Genomic DNA, 19,999 nt, shown 5'->3' with positions numbered 1-19,999 from the left:
TGTGTCTCAGCGTATTGTCCTGTCACCAGCTGGTTCAGATCTTTAAATAGTAGACATATGATGCGCGTGAACACTAGAGTCAGGGGATCAATTTTCATAACGGCAAGGAAAGTTGTGTGAGTGTAGCACCACACCAGATTTTTTCCCTATACTAACAACCCATTCCGCACCTGGTTGCTTGCAGCCAAACAAAGCCCTTTTTCTAGCCCCAAGTTTTTCGCAATCCAGTATGATAAGCTTGGCAGTCTCTTAAGACTGATTACAAAGCCTACACATCTGACTTTCATTTCTGGGTACAATTGTGTGGAGATGTTTCCTGAAGTGGCCATGTCCAGTTATCAGGGCAATCAACTGCTTGACCTGACCTCTACCCAGACCCACCAGCCAGCTGGTGAAGCAAGGGCTTGCGTCCGCCAGCAGCCTTTTGCCAAGTGCTTGACCAGGGATTAGTTTAAACTATAATAATGATTCAGTACTACTATTAAAAATCAGTAGCCTACTATTGGGAAAATTTAAACTGTGCGGAGAACTAGTAAACAGAATTTTCAATATTGTGAAGAGAATTTCTTAGCTAGAAAAGCATTCATAATGGTGTGATCACATTGAATGCGTATATGCACGTCAGATCGTGCATGAGCCGAAAAACAAAATTTGAAAAGTGCCATTGAAACAAGTGGTGACTGCATGTAGCTGCTCACACTGAACGCAACCAGCAAGTGCACGCGTTCAGTGTGAGTGTTCCTATTGCTCTTTCCAGATTTGGTTCCTCATCTGCACGCTTGGTCATGCATAACCAAGCATGCACTTGCTCATATACGCATTCAATGTGATAACACCCTCAAAGGTTTATCATAATAATTACCCGTGCAATATAATAAATTAAAATTTTGTTCTCTTTCCAGCTCATTTCCATCACATGGCTGACAGAATGAAGTCAGGTCTAAATTTCCAGAAAGCGCTTCTCATATCATGTGAGTAGAGTCCAAAAATTATTCACCACAAAACACTTATTATATTTGTTTAATAGTTTTATTAACTTTTTGTGTAGCTGAAAAGTTGATATTGTGGTAATCATTCATATTGAATGAAAAAGACTAAGAAATTGTCAAAAAACACAGATTTATTGATACTTAGAAAGACCGGTTTCGGTTATTACATCATTGTCAATCTCTGATAAACTAATTGTCAATCTCTAAATTAACGGTTTATCAGAGATTGACAATGGTGTAATAACCGAAACCGGTCTTTCCAAGTATCAATAAATCTGTGTTTTTTGACAATTTCTTAGTCTTTTTCATTTAAATACAATTTTACTGTCATCCAAGAAAGCACGAGATTATGAAAAGAATATTATGATCACCGCGACACATATTATTATAGTGGGGTATCATAATTAGAACTAAGTTTAGTATTAGCAACTTTTGTATGTATAATATGATAATTATGTATATGTTTTGTCAATAAACTCCTCTGGTTGCAATTCATTGGCAATCAGAGAAATTATTAATGTAAATGTAATCGACATTAACATAACGTAGACATTCATTGTTACACATAGAGAAAAGATAGCATTGGAAGATATCCATGGTTATTTTTCAATATTATAAAGGAATGAATATTAGCTTATACACGTACGGGATAGGGAATTCACGAATGACTCATCAACACGTCTGAACTACTGAACTGATTAACTGGAAATTTTGCACATAGATTCTCAATTTACCGATGATGGTTTATTTATTTTTTATTATTATTTTATTTATTTATTATTATAATTTTTACAAGAAGCACTGAATGGGAGAGAAAAACTAAGGATACTCCTTGTACTATTTCTCTCCCAAATTTAGATAATAATTTAAAAGTCCGAAATGAGGTTATGATTCCACTTTTCTGAAATTTAGTTCTTTTCCACTCAAACACAACTAAAACTAAGAATTTTGAATTTTGAAGGTTGAGAAACTGGATAGGAAACAAAAATATTACACTCAAATCACTGATAACTGAAACATTTTCAATTGTGGTTACAGGTCAATTTTAAATTCTTCAAGATTTTACTATTAAATGATATGAAAAACTTTATTTAAAGATTTGTTTTTCTTGAAATTATTTAACTTTCAAAATTTCCCGTTTCTCTGAAACACTCTGTATATCTTACGGTACTTGATATTTAAATTTATCGCTTCAGTTTGGCATTCGTGTCGAGAAGTGAGAAATAATCAATTATTCGATTTCAATTCGTCCAGGTTTCCAGTTCAGCTACACAACAGTTTTTGGCGCGTACTCGGCCTACCTGTTTCTGCGCACTGGGCATTTTGTGGCTCCGTTCCTCGCGCATGCGTTCTGCAACCACATGGGGTTCCCCGATTTCAACGAGTTGGCCACACTGCCGGAGCCAAACCGCACCGCTGTCATGGCGCTGAGTGTGATCGGCCTGCTTGCCTTCTGTCTGCTGCTGGATCCACTCACCAACCCCGAGTGGTATCATAACCACATCTTCTATACACTGCCCTTGGACGCTTCCTAACTGCTACTAAAACACTCTGTGGTTATACAGCGTAATTCAAAAAGAATACCACAACTTTGAAAATCTGTATTTAATCAAGGAAACATAATAGTAACTTGGGTTATAAATCAAAATGAAGAGTATTAAAATATGTTTTTCCCCGCTAGAAAACAAGCTCACAAATGTTCAATGTGACCCCCTCCAGACACTCGAGTGATATCAATACGATACTCGAACTCGTTGCACACCCTCAGTAGCATATCGGGGCGTAACGGTTTGTATAGCTGCTGTTATTTCTTGTTTGAGCTCCTCAATGTTAGCTGGTAGAGGAGGTCGATACACTTTACGTACCACCACAGAAAAAAATCGGAGGGGGTGAGCTCAGGGCTTCTTGGAGGCCAGTGATGAAGTGCTCTGTCTATAGCTGCTTAGCAGCCGATCCATTGCCTCGGTTAGTTTTAATTCAAATAGGCACGGACAGATGAGTGCCAATGGGACTAAATAAGGAACTAAAAAAAAACTTCAGAGCTTCCTCAAATCGATGACAGATAGAGCTTTACTCTCCGTTTATTCTTTGCAGAGTTATCAATTTTCAAAGTTGTGGTATCCTTTTTGAATCACGGTGTATTATACACAGTGTCCCAGCCGAAGACCACAGATTCTCCATGAGATTCGCAACAAAAAATGCCCATTAAAATATTGTGTTATGTTTGATAGAACCTTTAGTTAACTAGAGTGAGGTCCACGTTATAATGGCAGTGAAGAAAGATAGCAGAAAAACGTTGCCGATCCTCTGTCTTGTCAATGCCTTCTACAGACGGTTGCTGATACGGTTTATTGATTTAATATTAACCGTTCATTATCGTTTAAAATGATCAATTATATTTTATTAAGCAAGAAATTATATTTTTCAATGATTTCATAATCAAGATTGATATTTGGTTAATTTATTATATTTCTACATTGTTAGCATTGTAGGCATTGTTGTCAATGCCTTCTATAGACGGTTGCTGATACGGTTTATTGATTTAATATTAACCGTTCATTATCGTTTAAAATTATCAATTATATTTTATCAAGCAAGAAATGATATTTTTCAATAATTTCATAATGAATTTTTATGATTAAGATGAAATATTTTGTTAATTAATAATTGATTTTACATTGTTCAAAGACGATCTGGCAACAGACCAAAGCGAGAAAGAGATAGCGCTATCCGCTTTGTTGAAGGATAGACAAGGATAGCAATACCATTGCTAATTAAACACTGCCATTATAACGTGGACCTCACTATAGTGAAGAGTTTTACTGTGCTGTGATATGTTAAGATAGTTTTCCCAGTTATAGTAAAATTTTGTAAGTTGGTTTGAAAATTGTTGGACCGTTCCTCACAGAAAGCCCACTTTTACGCCCGCTTGCACAAAAGCCTGTTAAATTTCTATCATGATTAAATTAGAGAAGGTTCTTCTGAGAAGAAGGCTTCTCTAAATTTTCTGTCAAACTGTTATCAGTCTTTTCTTTCTTATTTTTTATTCGTCTTGCTTTCCAAATCAGAAAATTTCTTCAACTTGGATCAGCCTAGTTTTTTCACATCATTGCGACCACGTCTGTTAAATTTCAAGAGAATTGAAGTTAATTTCTATTAATTTAACGTCTATTTAATTTCAAATAATTGTAGGAATTGTCTTCTTCTTTCAATGGAACGAATATTTATGAAGAAGAAGAACGCTCCAAACCGCGTGTATGTTGGAATCCTGATGCTAATCTGTTGCTGAAAGGTGATCTAGTCCAGCTACCACCACAGAGAAACATTAGCGTAGGTAGATATCCCATGGTATAGGGAATTTATGTCGCAACTTTTACTGTTATCTCAAGCCGATTACTGTCGATTATTGTCAATTTTTACTGTTTTGTTAAGGTGAGACTGTATGAATGGCACAATTTGAGAGACTACCAGCGTCACACAGCTTCATGGGAAAAAACTAAATGAACTATCGGCTTGGGATAACAGTAAAAGTTGCGACATAAAAGCCCTATACCATGGGATATCTACTTATGCTGTCATTTCTCTATGCTACCACTTAGGTCACAGTTAACTGCTAAGGTATGTTAGTAATTGTGTTGAGTGCTATCTATAAAGTTGTGTTTTGTTTTGTCTTGTTTATAGTTGCCAGTTTATACTGTAAATATTTTGCTTTCTTTATTACAACATTAATTTATTTACAAGAGATTGAGTTATTTCTAAGTGTTTTTCTGCTGCTATCGTGAAGGATATGTTTTTTTCTTAAAAACTTAATTTTACTTGTTCTCAAGTCGGTTTATTTCAGGCTAATGCTCAACTCACAATTACGCGACTCAGTTCGAGAAGAGACTCGACTCTAGTCGAGAGCATGTGTTTCCAAATGGTAACACTCAGACCAGTCGATTCTAGTCTCCGCGACTGTCACCATTTGAAAACACATGCTCTCGTCTAGAGTCAAGTCTCTTCTCGACCTGAGTCGCGTAAGTGTGAGTCGAACCTTAATGATTATTTACAATCTACCGATTCTATTTTTCACAGATCCATTTAAATTTGGAGAAAACTTTCTTAAAGTATTGATTTGAAAATTAAGTTCTCTTGCTCTAGAAGTCCAGAACCTGAAAAAATATGCGTACTTTATCTAGTAACTCCACATCTTCATAAAAAGTGTTTGTGAATTATTATTTATACTCTTTAACTTTATTCTCATCATTCATTGGCAATTAACTACTTGTAATAAACTATGGTAAATTTAGAATCTAAACTTTTTACCTAGTGTTACAAAATTATCGATTCCTACATCATTTATGCTAATCTAATTTAATTAATTTTAGATTAGATTAACAATTATATTAATGCATTTTAATAAGTTTTTTGCATTTGTTCAACCTTTCTATCTATAGCATTTATCTACTAGTTAGTTTACCTTGGAAGTATATCTTGGAAAACCAATAGTACAAAGCACAATAATAAACTATTATAAAACTATGAAAATTCAAAGTTAACATTACACAGTAGTAAACGTGTGATAGAATATTATTGCAAATATTGTAGTGTTAGTTATTGAAATATTTTATTATAAATTTAGTGAAAAAATTATAATCAGCAATTATGCTCAATAAAAATAAACGTTTTATAAAAATTCTGTTGCGATTGTTCTAAATGAGGTTTTGTAAAATGAATAGTTTTTATTCATATTTTTTTCAGATAGTAAAAATTATAATCAATAAATTGAAAGTTTTTGTATGAACTAGAAAATAGACTAGTCAACATTTTCAAAATTTTCTTGTTTTGATAGAATAAATGGTTGTTCACCACTAAGAATAGAAAAACAATGTAATTATTATTTTATTAGAACAATTTCCATCTCTAGGATCCGTTCAATTCACTACGGAAAACTACTTTTCTGATCTTATAAGTAGTATTTGAGAGGATTAATTTCGTATTTGCACATTTTGAATAAATGGTAGAGGTAGATTAGAAAATGTGCATCTTGTTTAACAATTTAATTACATACTAATAAAATGGACGCAGTAATTGTTATTCATCAGCAATAATATTAATAGTCATATTAAACAATTAATTCTTGAATAATATTGTATAGAAAAACAAGTTTCAATTAAGAGATCATATTTATATAGAATTACTAATCAATATTAATATTGTTAGAAGAAATCTATAGTTGAAAAGTATTGAATAAAAAACTCCGTATATAGGACTACAATTCATTTGTTTTATAGCCAATTCTCAATGAGATGCCCGTATGTATTATTTGAAAATATTCATGGCATCATTGAATGCAAGTATTCAACTTCGACGTGATACCAATTTTTTTTTGGTGCTATATATCAAGCTCAGGTTGTTAATGAAGAAAAATTAAGACAAAACTAAAAAAATTCTCAAGTCTAATTTATTCTTCTTTGTATTTTTAATACACTTTGTAAAATTATTCATTTTTTAATCATTGTATTCATAAAATTGTCACAGGAATACATTAGTTGATAAAAATTTTAGTTTAGTTTTTTCCAGTCATTAACATTTATATTTCTTAGCGTTTAAGGTGCATTCATTTTTTAATTTAAAACAATAAATTAAGCGTTTTAATACTGCCTACAGAATGAAAGCCATATTTATTTAACTTGAGTCGTTATTAATATAGTTAAAACAATCATAATAAATTCGCTGTAATTGAGATGGATACTTAATTACATTAGGATAAATTGTCAGTTGATTAATTATTTTTATTTTGTATTTAATTTATTATTTTGTATTTAATAAGTTTTTTTCAGTTTTATTGTTACCTTTTGGAGTTCGATGCGAACTAATAAATAACGTTGTAATCAATCTATGCTATTTTTATTGAACAATTTGTTATCCTGATCACATTCATCATAAATATTATCATTTTAATTTTATTATTAAACGAAAGTAAATCACCCCGAAGACTTCTGTTACTGCAAATATTGACAACAGGGTAAACAGCTAGATGAAATTAAACGCGGTATCTCCTAATTGCCAGTCAGGAATGCTTACACTAAACTAAACCGCTATTTCATTGCAGCTTTGAAATAATTTTGATTTTCTCAAAGCTTGAATAATTTTCGAATCAAATTTTTCAATAAAAATTTTCTATAAAAAAATCTATTTACACAGTCTTGTATCAATCAAAACTTGAAATTTTCTTGCACAGCATTCTCAATTAAATTTGTAAAATCTACTCTTTCTGTTGGTTCCTTTAGTTTAAATAGATTCTTACCATTCTCGTCCTTTGCTTGTAAATGATTTTTACCTTTTTCGTTATGATTTATATCTTCTTCTGCTACTGGACTGGAATTGCTTTTCTCTGCTGTTTGAGTGTCTTCCATCACTTTTATAGTCTTTGTAGCTGAAAATGAAACGCAAATTTATTTAGGAATAGAATTTCAGCAACAATTGATATACTGTATTTAAAATATTAGAGACTAAGTTGCTTCCTTCAGGAAATCCAATTCTCAAGTTTATCTCAAACTCAAAGAAAATTTTCTCAATAATATATGGTTCCAGGTCAAAAATAGCAGGAATTATTATTTGGATGAACAATGTAGGATTTAGATGTAACAGTATTTAGATGTGTTTTAACAAATATAGTAGGAAAACGAATGCATATTTACGACCTAAATAAAATAATATCACAAAAATCTTATAAATATCTCTGTCTTAAAAATTATAAAAAAATCAGACATTCAATATAACCTGAGAATTGCATTCCAGCATAGTACATACCTACTGTACCTAAATAGTATCTTACGTCACATGGACGGGAAGGGGCCTTTTGCAGGCGAGAATGATGTTTCTAGTCGAGGCATTAGCCGAGACTAGAATTTCATTCGATCACTGCAAAAGACATTCACGTCCAAGTAACGTACACTATTTTTTGTCATAATAATCTAAAGAAGAGTAATTGAGAAATATAAAACATTACCTGCTTGTGCTAAAGTTACCATATGCATTCTATAGAGATGACCTAGTTTACAAATTCCGAATCAGGAATTTTGTGAAAGTTGACAAAACTTTCACCTAGAGTGCTGAAGGTGGTTTTTTGTAGCAGTTTTGCTATTCCTATTTCAGAACTAAGAAACACACTAGACTGTAAAGGAAGCATATGGTTTCACTACAGTAGAGTGTGCCGTAATGAGAATCATATGTTTATTTGTTCTGCAAACAGCTGTTTACCGGTTTGATTTCATGCATGGAAAACAGCTGAGATTGAATGACTATGACAAAAACAATATATCTTGAAAATTAAATTTTTGAAATAATTTTATCGCAGATGAGACCAAAAGTTAATCTGTGGGTAATGAGAGAGAGGGATGATGAGAAATGACGACTACTTTTTAGACAGTCGGGACCTACGGCTTATCGTCTCCTCCGAAAGACAGGGTGGCTGTATCTATGTGATTGTGCTGTAGTCAAAAAATGTTGCCCCGGTCGAGAATTAAATAGGACTAAATATCATAATGCTGTTCACATATAATACTAAAATATCATTGTTAATACCAGAAAACTCACCTTTAGCTCCTTTAACAGAGTTGAATAAATCTTTCAAAGGCAGAAGGAAGAATAAAGAGAAAATGGCCGATAAAACAATCAGTCCTGCGAATTCATTGAGATCAATCTGAAAATCAGAATAATAAAATGAATTATTGAATGAATGAGAGATATGAGATTCACTAATCAACGCATATTTTATTATTATTTTGTAATGTACGAGGGTAGGCTGATAAGTAATGCACACATATTTGTAGAGTACAAGCCAAATAACCCTCAGAAGCGAGCCTGGTGGCATGTGCATCTTCTATTTATCCTCTACGCGGCTGCGTAGTTTGAAGGCGTGGTTTTCATCCAGTTTGATTTTGTTAGTGGAAAAATGGCGTCGTGTTCTGATGTCATGTAAACGCCTACTAACTCCATTTGTGAGGGTGACCAATTATTTATTTATTTAACAATGATAAAACAACTTAATCAATGATGGAAACGATCTGATGGTAATGATGAAATGATGGTAATGATTGGAAACGAAAAAACAGGCTATAGCCCTTACTATTCTATTCCCGAATTTTGATTGCATATTAGTCCAAAAGAGGTTATGATTCTTCAGCAGTTTTAAACACATACATTTTGATCCCAAAATAATCACATAAGATTTTGAATTTAGAATTTTAATATAGGAAATTAACTAAAACAATCCACTGTATATAGTATCAAATCAAGTATCAAGTCAAAAATTTGGAAAATATTAAATAAACATTGACATTTTTGAGCCATAATAAAAACACCAACTCACTCACTGAGTCATTATGATAGAGCCGACTCCACTAATTATAATTTATGATTCTGAAAATCCTAATGGGTTTTGAAACCCTATAATTATATAAGGTTTATAAATTCACCACAATTATCACAACAATTCTTTCTTAAAATTTAGTGGGTTTTGGAACCCACCTAAAGCTGTAGGTCCACTCATATCCTGTCACCATCCGTTTCATTACTCAAGCACAAGCCTAGAGCTCATGTGGGCATCATCCTCGATGAAAAGATATGAGGTGATATCATCACACTTACACATTGAGATGAAAAAATCTAATTACGTGATGGGTTATAACAAATATAGTAGGAAAACGAATGCATATTTACGACCTAAATAAAATAATATCACAAAAATCTTATAATTATACTCTGTCCAGACTGCGATGAGCGCTGGAAGATTAAGCCGACCCTCGCTCCCCCACGCGCAGGCACACACGCCCGGCCTACCTGCGCCATTGATATACTATGTATACTACTTAGTATACAGGTAGACAGACCGTCCCTTTACTCACACACATAAAAGGAGACATCGCTTGTGTGTGTGAGTAGTAGGAGGGTCGGCTTAATCTTTCAGCGCTCATCGCAGTTTGGACAGAGTATAGTACTCACAAAATATAAGAGTGACCGTTGCTGAGGTGCCTTAACGTCAGTGACACTCCAAAATATAATCATTATCTGAACCAAATAAAACGGATAAGATATCCGGCTGAAAATGACAAAGCCTTTCCATTCTAGCATTTTGCTCACCACACCTGCAAAGTGAAAAAATCATTGTTAATGTCCATGTAGTGAATACTATACTATAGTGAGGTCCACGTTATAATGGCAGTGTTTGATTAGCAATGGTATTGCTATCCTTGTCTATCATTCAACAAAGCGGAGAGCGCTATATCTTTCTAGCTTTGCTTTGTTGCCAGATCGCGTTTTAACAATGTATAATTAATAATAAATTAACAAAATATTTCATTGTTAGAATGAAAATTCATTATGAAATTATTGAAAGATATAATTTCTTGCTTAATACGAGGGTGAATCAAATGAAAACCTTAAAAGTGTTATATATTGAAGGCATTGGAGGATGAAGGTGTCAAGTAACAAAAATAAATTTTGGAGAAAATAAGGTTCAAAGTATATTCTTTTGGGATTTTTAATTTACAAATATGTATAATATTTATATGCTCCAATCTATTCCTAAGAAGTCATATTTATTTTTAGTATTAATAATAATGTCTCATTTATTATTATTTTTGTAAAAAATTAAAAAATATGTACATAGCACCTTCATTCACTAAGGAAGTCCCAACTTTTTCAACTGAGAAGCTGTAGTGTACATAGCACTTTCACTTAGGGGGTGCAGACTCACTCTTTAAACATTATTTCTTAATCATCTTGCTTCAAAATATTTTCATAAAACCAATGGAATTGTGTTGGTACAAACTGGAGTAATTCTCTGATATCAGCTTTCTTCTCTTTGGATAGGCTCCCGGTTTTATTCTCTTCTCTTGGAACTACATATAATGGTTCATGTTGAACCAATGACTCTTTTTTCCTCATTACTCTTATATTTTGTCTTTTGTTTCTTCCAACATCATACTTTTTCAGAATCACTTTTTTGAAAGGAGTGTTTGGATCATAACTTTCTTTGAACAAATACGATCCACACTCTTCCACACGTATCCACCTTATACCATCTCTAAAGTGAACAGTTTCACCAAGGAGATCTTTTTTTCTGTTCACTAACTGTAGTGAAGCAGTAATATCATTTATTTTCCTGAAATGACGTTCCATATCAACTACTTGATTACCCTTACTTGATTCAAGGATAATCTGTCTGTACTGCTCAGGCAAGTATAGATTTGACTGACGTCTCAAGTTCTCTATGCGACCAAAGTCACGATCAGAATCCAAATACGAATGACCCACCTCTGGGAACTTATGATCAATTGTTTTGAAGTAGCCCCTGTAAATCAAATACTGGTATAAACAAACAATCTGGAAGTTTTTGTTCTGACCAGAACATGAATCTGTCCAAACTATCAAGTGATCAGTTTCTCGAAGTTTAGGGTCAAGTTCAATTACAGTCAACAATGAACTGGCAATTTCTACACTTCCTCGACTTGCTACATCTTCTGTCCAATTGCAAAACACAGCTCTATTGACATCCAAAGATGTTATGTGTAAGCCTAGGTTATAAAACCACATTTGACGCTTATAAAATGCTTTGGATGTTGTTAAACGTGGTAGTGGCATAGTTTGTTGTAGATCCATTGTTAAGAATGCGTTTTTTGCATCAGACCTTGCAAATTCTTTATCATTTTCTTGTGCCTTGTAAGCTGCATTCAACATTTCGAGATGCTCTTCAGTACATTTCCCTGAATCGCATGTACTACACGTGTCACTTTTTGGATGTGAAAATGACAAGTTGAACTCCTTAACAAAGATGGATCGATACATAGACTCTTTGACAAGAAAATTTTCTGGTACTTTATCAATCTTACATTTTTCAATATAAAGTTTATGCATTTTTGACAAACTCAATAGAGGGGACAGATATTCTTTGTTTGGATTATTGTTTCTTGAATAGTGAGAACGTTCAGCTGGGAAAGATTTAATATGAGAAATAATATGAAGTTTTACATCATCACCGATTTTTCTCGGCCTGTTGTTGTGTTTGCCTCGTTTGTCAGGGTCAGGAGCTGAAACACCCGGCTTCATCTTACTTTGGATTATTGCAATCTTCCTTCTACCAACTTGATACAATGATAACAATGCATTTTTACAAACTGGTAAATTCTCCCCATTTATTGAAATACTGTATTTGTATGATGCGTTCTTGTGCTTAGTGGCTCCTTTTCGGTGGCGCTTGGTAGTCGACTTAGAAATACACTTAAAAAGCAGAACATTTTTCCCATTGACATCAAGCTGGTAATAATCATTGAGTAGTTTTTCTCTCTGCTTTGAATTGAATCGGTCTGAGCACTTTAGTTTACATGATTCATTGCACAAATTCCCCTCATTTATACTTTTACTTGGCATTATGATACCTTTCTGAGAAGAATAGCTTTCCCCTCTTTCTCGATATTTTGCAGCAACAACCTTTTTCCACTGATCCACATTTCTAATCCTCTTGCGTGAATTCTTCTGTTTCTTTGGGGGAGGTCCATCCTCATCTGAGTTACTGAGCTCAGCAGATTCAGGTTTTTGACTTTCAGCATTTTCTTCAGCAGGGGAACAACAGGCACTGTGATTGTTTGAACTCTGAAAATTTTTAAAAGAAGTGGCCCCACCCAAAAAAATACTTCTATTTTGATCTCGTTGAGGGGTTCCAGGTATGAAATCTGAAGAGGATGAGGACTCTGCTGCACTGCTGCACTCATTGTAGTCTGGAATGTATTCATCACCTGAGTCTCTGGAAATATCGCTGACAGATGTATCTCCATCCAAGGCAGCATCTGGAGAAAAAGAAACAAACTTATTAAATCACATGAAAATAAGTTGTAATATTACAATGACTGCAATAATATTGGAAAGCTCCAAAATATACTGTATTTCAATTTAATGCAGGTCTAGACTCATTGTGATTGAAAAACTGCCTTGTCCCAAATTATTAAATTCATTTTTTTCAAGGCTTTGTTGGATTCATTGCAATATTGAGAGGTACAACTTACTTGCACTTTTGTTATAATAATAATCACATTAACTTATTTTTAATATTATCATATTGTTCAGGTAGGTTGGGTATTTTTTTAGAACATACTTGGCAAGCCACTTACTATATTTTCATTGGAATACATTGTAATGAACATTAATTTATGGAAAACAAACAGTACCTAGTCTGAATAGCTAATAATTGATTCAAAAGTTATAATAATAGTTTATTCAAAAGTAATGGCATGCATCTAGAACTAGGACAATTTTTTTAGGTTAGGGCTAGCACAATAATAGTTGCTAGTCTAGTGGAAGAAGGAGCTATGATGCGAGCTTGCCAGAGCGCTCTGGTGGATGAAGGTGTCATGAGCAGTAGAAGTGTACATGGCACCTTTATCTGCTAAGAAAGCATTCAACAAGTGTTACATAGCACCTTTATACTTTCAATATCTCCTTCAATATTGCAATATGAGAGTGTATGATAGTGCCATCAGTTAGAAGCACACTTAACACCTTCATCTGTGCAAAAAACACAATTTCTCAAAAAATGTCACTTGACACCTTCATCCTCCAATGCCTTCTATTATTTATTTTGACAACTAAGTGAAACTTACAGTCATCATTTTTTGACACAGTCTCCATGAAGTGTTATGCAAATGTTTGCCCGCTTTTGAAGCGCATGGATGCCACGTTTGAAGAATTCTTTTGGTTGTGCCTGTAGCCACTTGTACACCGCGTTTTTCACTTCTCCATCACTTTGGAAATGCTTGCCTTCCATTGCATCTTTAAGCTTTCCGAATACATGAATGTCATTGGAGGCGAAGTCAGGAGAATAAGGTGGGTGAATGAGGTCAAATGGGTCAAATTTGATATCCTGGATAGTTTGAACCGAGAGACGAGCTGTATGTGGTCGGGCGTTGTCTTGCTGTAACAACACACCTGACGTGAGAAGTCCACGCCGTTTACTCCTGATTACTGGCTTGAAGTTGATTTTTCAAGAGATTTGAATAAGAAGTAATGTTTAATCCTGTCAATGCAATGCTTCAAAATTGCTCCGTTCATATCGCAGAAGGGAGTCAGCAAGAGTTTTCCTGTTGATCACTGACTTCGGAATCTTTTTGATTTTGGCTATGAGCTATGTCGCCTTTCATTTTGTTTCTGGTTGATAGTCATGTTTTTCTGGACTAAAATGAATCACCATACTATACTGCCATCCTGCGATGAATTTCCATTGGTTTGACACTTCACTGCACAAGAAACGAATGACTGATCGCTGATCTAACGCGGTGCATATTGATAATGGGGAGGCCTAATTGTAACTGAAGTCACTGCTAATTGTGTGTAGCAAGGTCACTAACGCACCTGGTAGTCATTGTGTGAGCTTCAACGAACATCCCTACCAACTACCGGATCAATCCTACAACGTCTCGGAACTTTACAACACTTTTCAGGTTTTCATTTGATTCACCCTTGTAAAATATAATTGATTATTTTAAACGTTATTAAAAGTTATATATTTTAAACTCTTGACGCAACCCATCCGGCATTGCTGGTATTGGTGAAGAGGAGGGTAATTCAGGTAATTCAGGTAATATAAACAGAAGTTGCTCGTTTAATAGTATAGGATGTAAAGATTCCTTAACATACAATGTATATGTAAAGGAACACTACAAGAATCATACAAAATGATACAAGAATAAACTAAACAAATTTCACTTCCTCAGGAATGTAATGCAATTCTCATTTCTCGTCAAAAAAAGTGTTCAAGTGTCAAATACACAACAAAGTTATGTATTTCAAGCTACGTTACGGTGATGTAAAAAAGCCTCAAGACACTGACAATCGCACTCTAAACGTTTTTCAGAGTCTAATAACAGTAATATGAAGCTAAAGAACAAAATAATTAATATTTTAAGATTGCAGATATTGCATATATTTACAGCTTGTTAGGTTTGACCACTACCTCCGTAAACGAAGCCGTAGTGCGGTTGTTTGACGTCAGCACACGTAGGGCTCCTACACCAATAGAAACACTAGCTGATATAATCAGCTGAAATCGACGAACTTTTATTGGTGTAGGAGCCCTACCCGTACTGACGTCACACTAGTGTACTACGGCTTTGTTTACGGAGGTAGTGGTTTGACAGGCATTTATGGACGTTTATGTCTGAACGTTTTTCAGAGTCATATGAAGCTAGAATAGCCTGCACTACAATAGAGATTGTAAGATTGCAGAATATATTACCAGCTTGTTGGGTTTGACAGGCATAAATGATCCAGCATATGGCCGGACACCAAAGCAGGGGCTGAGCCATTCCGAATAAAGCGGCCTCCGACTCACTATACGTGTATCCCCGCTTAGCAGCCTTCGCCATAGCAAAGTAAGCATAGTAAAGACACACCAAACAGCCACTCCAACCGATCAGCTGTTTCTCCTGAAATAAACAATCTGATCAGCTGTTTCTCCCCAAATAAACAATCCGATCAGATTTTTCTCCTAAGAAAAAAATACAATCAGCTGTTTCTCATTAAACAGACAATCCGATCACATTTTTCTCCTAAGAAAAAAATACAATCAGCTGTTTCTCCTCAAATAAACAATACGATCAGCTGTTTCTCCTTAAATAGACAATCCGATCAGCTGTTTCTCCTAAAATAAACAATCCTATCAGCTGTTTCTCCTCAAATAAACAATCCGATCAGCTGTTTCTCATTAAATAGACAATCCGATCAGCTGTTTCTCCTTAAATAGACAATCCGATCAGCTGTTTCTCCTAAAATAAACAATTCTATCAGCTGTTTCTCCTCAAATAAACAATACGATCAGCTGTTTCTCCTCAAATAAACAATCCGATCAGCTGTTTCTCATTAAATAAACAATCATTTTATTGTAGAAGGCTTTTGAGATCGTCAAGAGTATTACAACTCTTCAATGTTGTTATTAAGTTTTGTTTTTTTTGTTATTAAGTAGAACGACTAGCAGTCAAATTTCTTCATCATGAATTTATTCACTTACTGTGAAAACAAGATCTTTCGGCAGGTCCGCCATGGTTCAAGTATTACAAAATTCGACTTGGGCCGGCTGCAGACGAACCACTATCGCATGTGGGATGTGGGAGCGATTATTTTCCATCTGTGGTACCACAAACGCAGCACATATGGAATGCATTGGCAGGCATGGCAGTGGCACTGATACTTCCACATGACGTTGCGCGCTGTGGTATGCAATTATTTTCCTTGCGATTGTCGTACCCCTGGTTTGAGCACTACGCTTCCCCTAGCTTCTGTACCACAATTGCAGTCGCTGAGAATTTGAAAACAGCTGTATGATAAAAACATCCGAGTATGATACAAACATCTGAAAACTGTTGCACTAATGCGCGTTTTCTCGAATGTAGTGTGAAAGTCTCTCTGCGTTAGTCGTATTATTCTGTGGTATGTCGGTCCCACATACCACATGCGATAGTGGTTCATCTGCAACCGGCCTCATGTGTGTTACTACTAAGTAAGGTCTATAAATACAGGTCATGACACAATCTCGTGATGCATTGTTTTTAGAATAGAATAAGTTTTATTGTAACCGCTTCTGAGGTCTTCAGAAGCATTACCTCCGTCACAATATACAGCAAATGTCACACATACAATACAATCGTTATAATATAAATTGCAAAATCGCCATTTTATGGGGTTCTAGTAAGCTGTTATCATTATAGATTGAACAACATGATGTGTTATTTTGTTATATTGTTCAAGGAATATTGCTTGGATTTGAATTGTAAAATATTATTCTTGCCACAGAATAATAATAATATTTAGATTCCAACTAGGAACTGAATTGTTGATTTTTGAATTTGGAACTTTAAACTCTATTTGAGGTTTGCCTTTTATCCCAATGCCTTATGAATTATAACAAGTTATAAGAATAAGAACAGTTTTTAATAATAAAATAATGAATTATTGAACCATTTATTATTGAAATTTCATTATTGAAAAATAGAAAACTGAATTTACATATTATCTAAACCAGAATATTGATTTTAAAATGCATAATGCACGATTTTTTTATGAGCAGATTGGAATATTTCAAATGTACCGCTTTAAAGACCCCACATAATGGCCGCTCCAATTATAGACCTTGATACTAAGGGCTGGTTTCCGAGCTCGGGATTTATCTAAATTCTAGATTTTAAACAGCTGGAGTCAGAAAATTGGTGTTCCAAAAACTTTGTACGCACATCTATAGATTCAAAAAAACAGTTCAACTGTAAAATCAATTCCTACTGAAGAGCAGAAAAAAAAGATTTTCTTCTACAACATGCACAAGAACTAAGTTTTGAAAAAATTTAACAAAGAAAGTTTACTCACCCAAGACAATTTCCTATGCTGGGGCTTCATTTCCTGAAGAAAATATCCAAACATGACACCAATCAGGTAGGGCGTCAGTCGGTGGATAGGATTCAAATAAATATCGTCCCCTCCATCTCCAATCATTGACACACTACAAATAATGGAATATTGCAAATGAATAATTGAATTACAAATAAATCTACACAGGATTTATTACCAACTTGCTGTCATTAATAGAACTAGTAGTTCTGTGAACAGTAGACCTCACGCAGTATTCTCATCCACAAGTACCTGATGTCACTTTTTTTAAATGTTAACAAACTCAGTTCACGTTTGAATTTGTATTTCATATGATATAATTCATCCAGTTCCGTGATAATCCTTCTATCTGATGGAAATTAATTTTTTACAATCAAAAATGTTATAATTTCTCCAGCATTATTTAGTTCATTTGTTGATTTTTAATCACCTATTAAATTAGGTTTTTGGAAGGTGAGAATATTGATACTAATGGGCACGCATAACAATACCATGAATGCAAAACAAAATATTGAAACCAAAGACCTTAAAGCTGCGATTAGACCAAAGATATTAACAAAATGTTAATTACTCAATCCTTATAGATTATATTTGATTGAACATAACTTATCATACACATGATGAAGATGTGTGTTTGTCAACTTCCGTTCAATCTAATAGATTATATAGGGATTAAGTTATTAACATTTTGTTAATAACGTTGGTGTAAACCCAGCTTAAAGATGCATACCTCTTTAAGGTCTTTGATTGAAACTATAGACCTTATAAAAATACAGTAATAGAATGGCTTCTCCACACATCTGTGTAATCATCTGTCAACTGATTTATGATGAATAATATTTTTGATTTTACTTTCCTTGCCCTATTACCATAGGTAAGGAAAGTATTGGTTTCCGAAAAAATAAGGTACCCCAATTTGTAAATTTCTATACGTTTCGAGGTTGCCTGAGTCCAAAAAAGTGGTTTTTGGGTATTGGTCTATGTGTGTGTGTATGTGCGTCTGTGTACACGATATCTCATCTCCCAATCAACGGAATGACTTGAAATTTGGAACTTAAGGTCCTTCCCCTATAAGGATCCGACACGAACAATTACGATCAAATGCAATTCAAGATGGCGGCTAAAATGGCAAAAATGTTGTCAAAAACAGGGTTTTTCGCGATTTTATCAAAAATGGCTCCAACGATTTTGATCAAATTCATACCTAAAATAGTCATTGTTAAGCTCTATCAACTGCCACCAGTCCCATATCTGTAAAAATTTCAGGAGCTCCACCCCATCTATGCATAGTTTGATTTTAGATTCCCAATTATCAGGCTTCAGATACAATTTAAACAAAAAATTCCAAATGGAAAAGATTCAGCATGAAAATCTTTACAATTTATGTTCAGTAACATTTTCACCTAAAATTTAAAATAAGCTCGAAATTCGAGAAAATGTTATTATTTCAATTGCAAACTGTTGGCAACTGTTGATTCTATTGAATCATTCACTATGAAGAGATAGCAGACCTCGTGTGTCTCCAGCGTTATAGTCCTGTCACCAGCTGGCTTAGATCTTTGAATAGTAGACTTGAGATGCGCGGGAACACTAGCGTCAGGTGATAAATTTTCATAATGGCAAGGAAAGTTGTGTGAGTGCGCCACACCAGATTTTTTACTCTGATATTGGCGTATGAAGGAGGCTCCTTTTTCCTTTTATATTATACTTGAAATGCAAAATTTCCAAAAACCTTGTATATACGTCGACGCGCAATTCAAAAAGGAACATACCTGTCAAATTTCATGAAAATCTAACACCGCGTTTCACCGTCAATGCGCAACATATAAACATTTAAACATTAAGAGAAATGCCAAACCGTCGACTTGAATCTTAGACCTCACTTCGCTCGGTCAATTAGTGTAACGAACAATTCAATTTATAATTAGGTACATCCTAGACATCTAATGATCAGACAGAGGATGAGTCAAAAAAGAGCAACCTTGGGAAGGTTATCAACACATATCACAATCACAATGATAAAATATTATATTTTTTTAAAAACGCAGACAGTCATAAGTACCAATGTGCAAGGGCCTGGGTTGAATCAAAGACAAGGAACAATATTACTCCCGCAGATATTTATCCACAGAATAGTAAAGCCTTTCAAGCAACAGCCTCTTTAACCCTCTGAATTTTTGTAAGTCCGCCATGTCTCTATTATCCTGGGGGAGTCTATTATATATTTTTGGGCCCATATATTGTGGAGGCTTCTCCAACATGGCGGTTCTATGAGCTAACGAGTTTCATGAACCAATTGTCAACAGTTATTAATATAATACCAATTCAGGATCCACAGTTATGATTTGTAGAAGCCTCTCTACAGATGTATATGCTTTAGAGTCGCGAAACTCAAAAGCGCTTCAATCTGCCAATTGAAAAACTGTTTCTCCCATTTACATTAAGGCTGTGCAAATGCTAAAAATAAACTTTCTACTGGTGATATTTTTCAAAGTTTTTCGATTTGTATACTATCAAGCTATCAAAATGAAAAGTTTTCTCAGGAAAACATTTTTTCCGATTATTACTTTTCGAGGTATGAGCGCCTAAAGTTTAAA

General features: G+C 34.4%; 2 protein-coding genes across 2 annotated transcripts in view; one reads left to right on the top strand and one right to left on the bottom strand.

The window, feature by feature from the left end:
- Nucleotides 1-907: 907 nt before the first annotated feature.
- Nucleotides 908-2,654, top strand: LOC120350785 (CAAX prenyl protease 2-like). Its single transcript, XM_039425602.1, has 2 exons — nucleotides 908-971; nucleotides 2,244-2,654. The coding sequence occupies exons 1-2, from the start codon at nucleotides 917-919 to the stop codon at nucleotides 2,522-2,524; spliced, it is 336 nt and encodes a 111-aa protein (XP_039281536.1). The 5' UTR covers nucleotides 908-916; the 3' UTR covers nucleotides 2,525-2,654.
- A 1,965-nt stretch (nucleotides 2,655-4,619) lies between these two features.
- LOC111046205 (O-acyltransferase like protein-like) overlaps nucleotides 4,620-19,999 on the bottom strand; it is a 34,999-nt gene continuing 19,619 nt past the window's right edge. Inside the window, 5 exon segments of the mRNA XM_039425659.1 lie at nucleotides 4,620-7,407; nucleotides 8,571-8,676; nucleotides 9,978-10,120; nucleotides 15,262-15,451; nucleotides 17,382-17,514. Of these exon segments, the coding sequence (XP_039281593.1) occupies nucleotides 7,187-7,407; nucleotides 8,571-8,676; nucleotides 9,978-10,120; nucleotides 15,262-15,451; nucleotides 17,382-17,514 (793 nt within the window). The 3' untranslated portion in view covers nucleotides 4,620-7,186.

The sequence above is a fragment of the Nilaparvata lugens genome, chromosome 4 (assembly GCF_014356525.2).
Source record: "Nilaparvata lugens isolate BPH chromosome 4, ASM1435652v1, whole genome shotgun sequence".
Taxonomy (NCBI): domain Eukaryota; kingdom Metazoa; phylum Arthropoda; class Insecta; order Hemiptera; family Delphacidae; genus Nilaparvata; species Nilaparvata lugens.
Note: the sequence above shows the minus strand (reverse complement) of the source record. Positions and strands in the feature narration are given on the sequence as shown.

Bases quoted from the DNA above. Each gene is read 5' to 3' on its own strand.
- LOC120350785 (XM_039425602.1), top strand. From the start codon at position 917: ATGGCTGACAGAATGAAGTCAGGTCTAAATTTCCAGAAAGCGCTTCTC. The intron at 972-2,243 runs GTGAGTAGAGTC...CAATTCGTCCAG, and splicing joins GAAAGCGCTTCTCATATCAT to GTTTCCAGTTCAGCTACACA.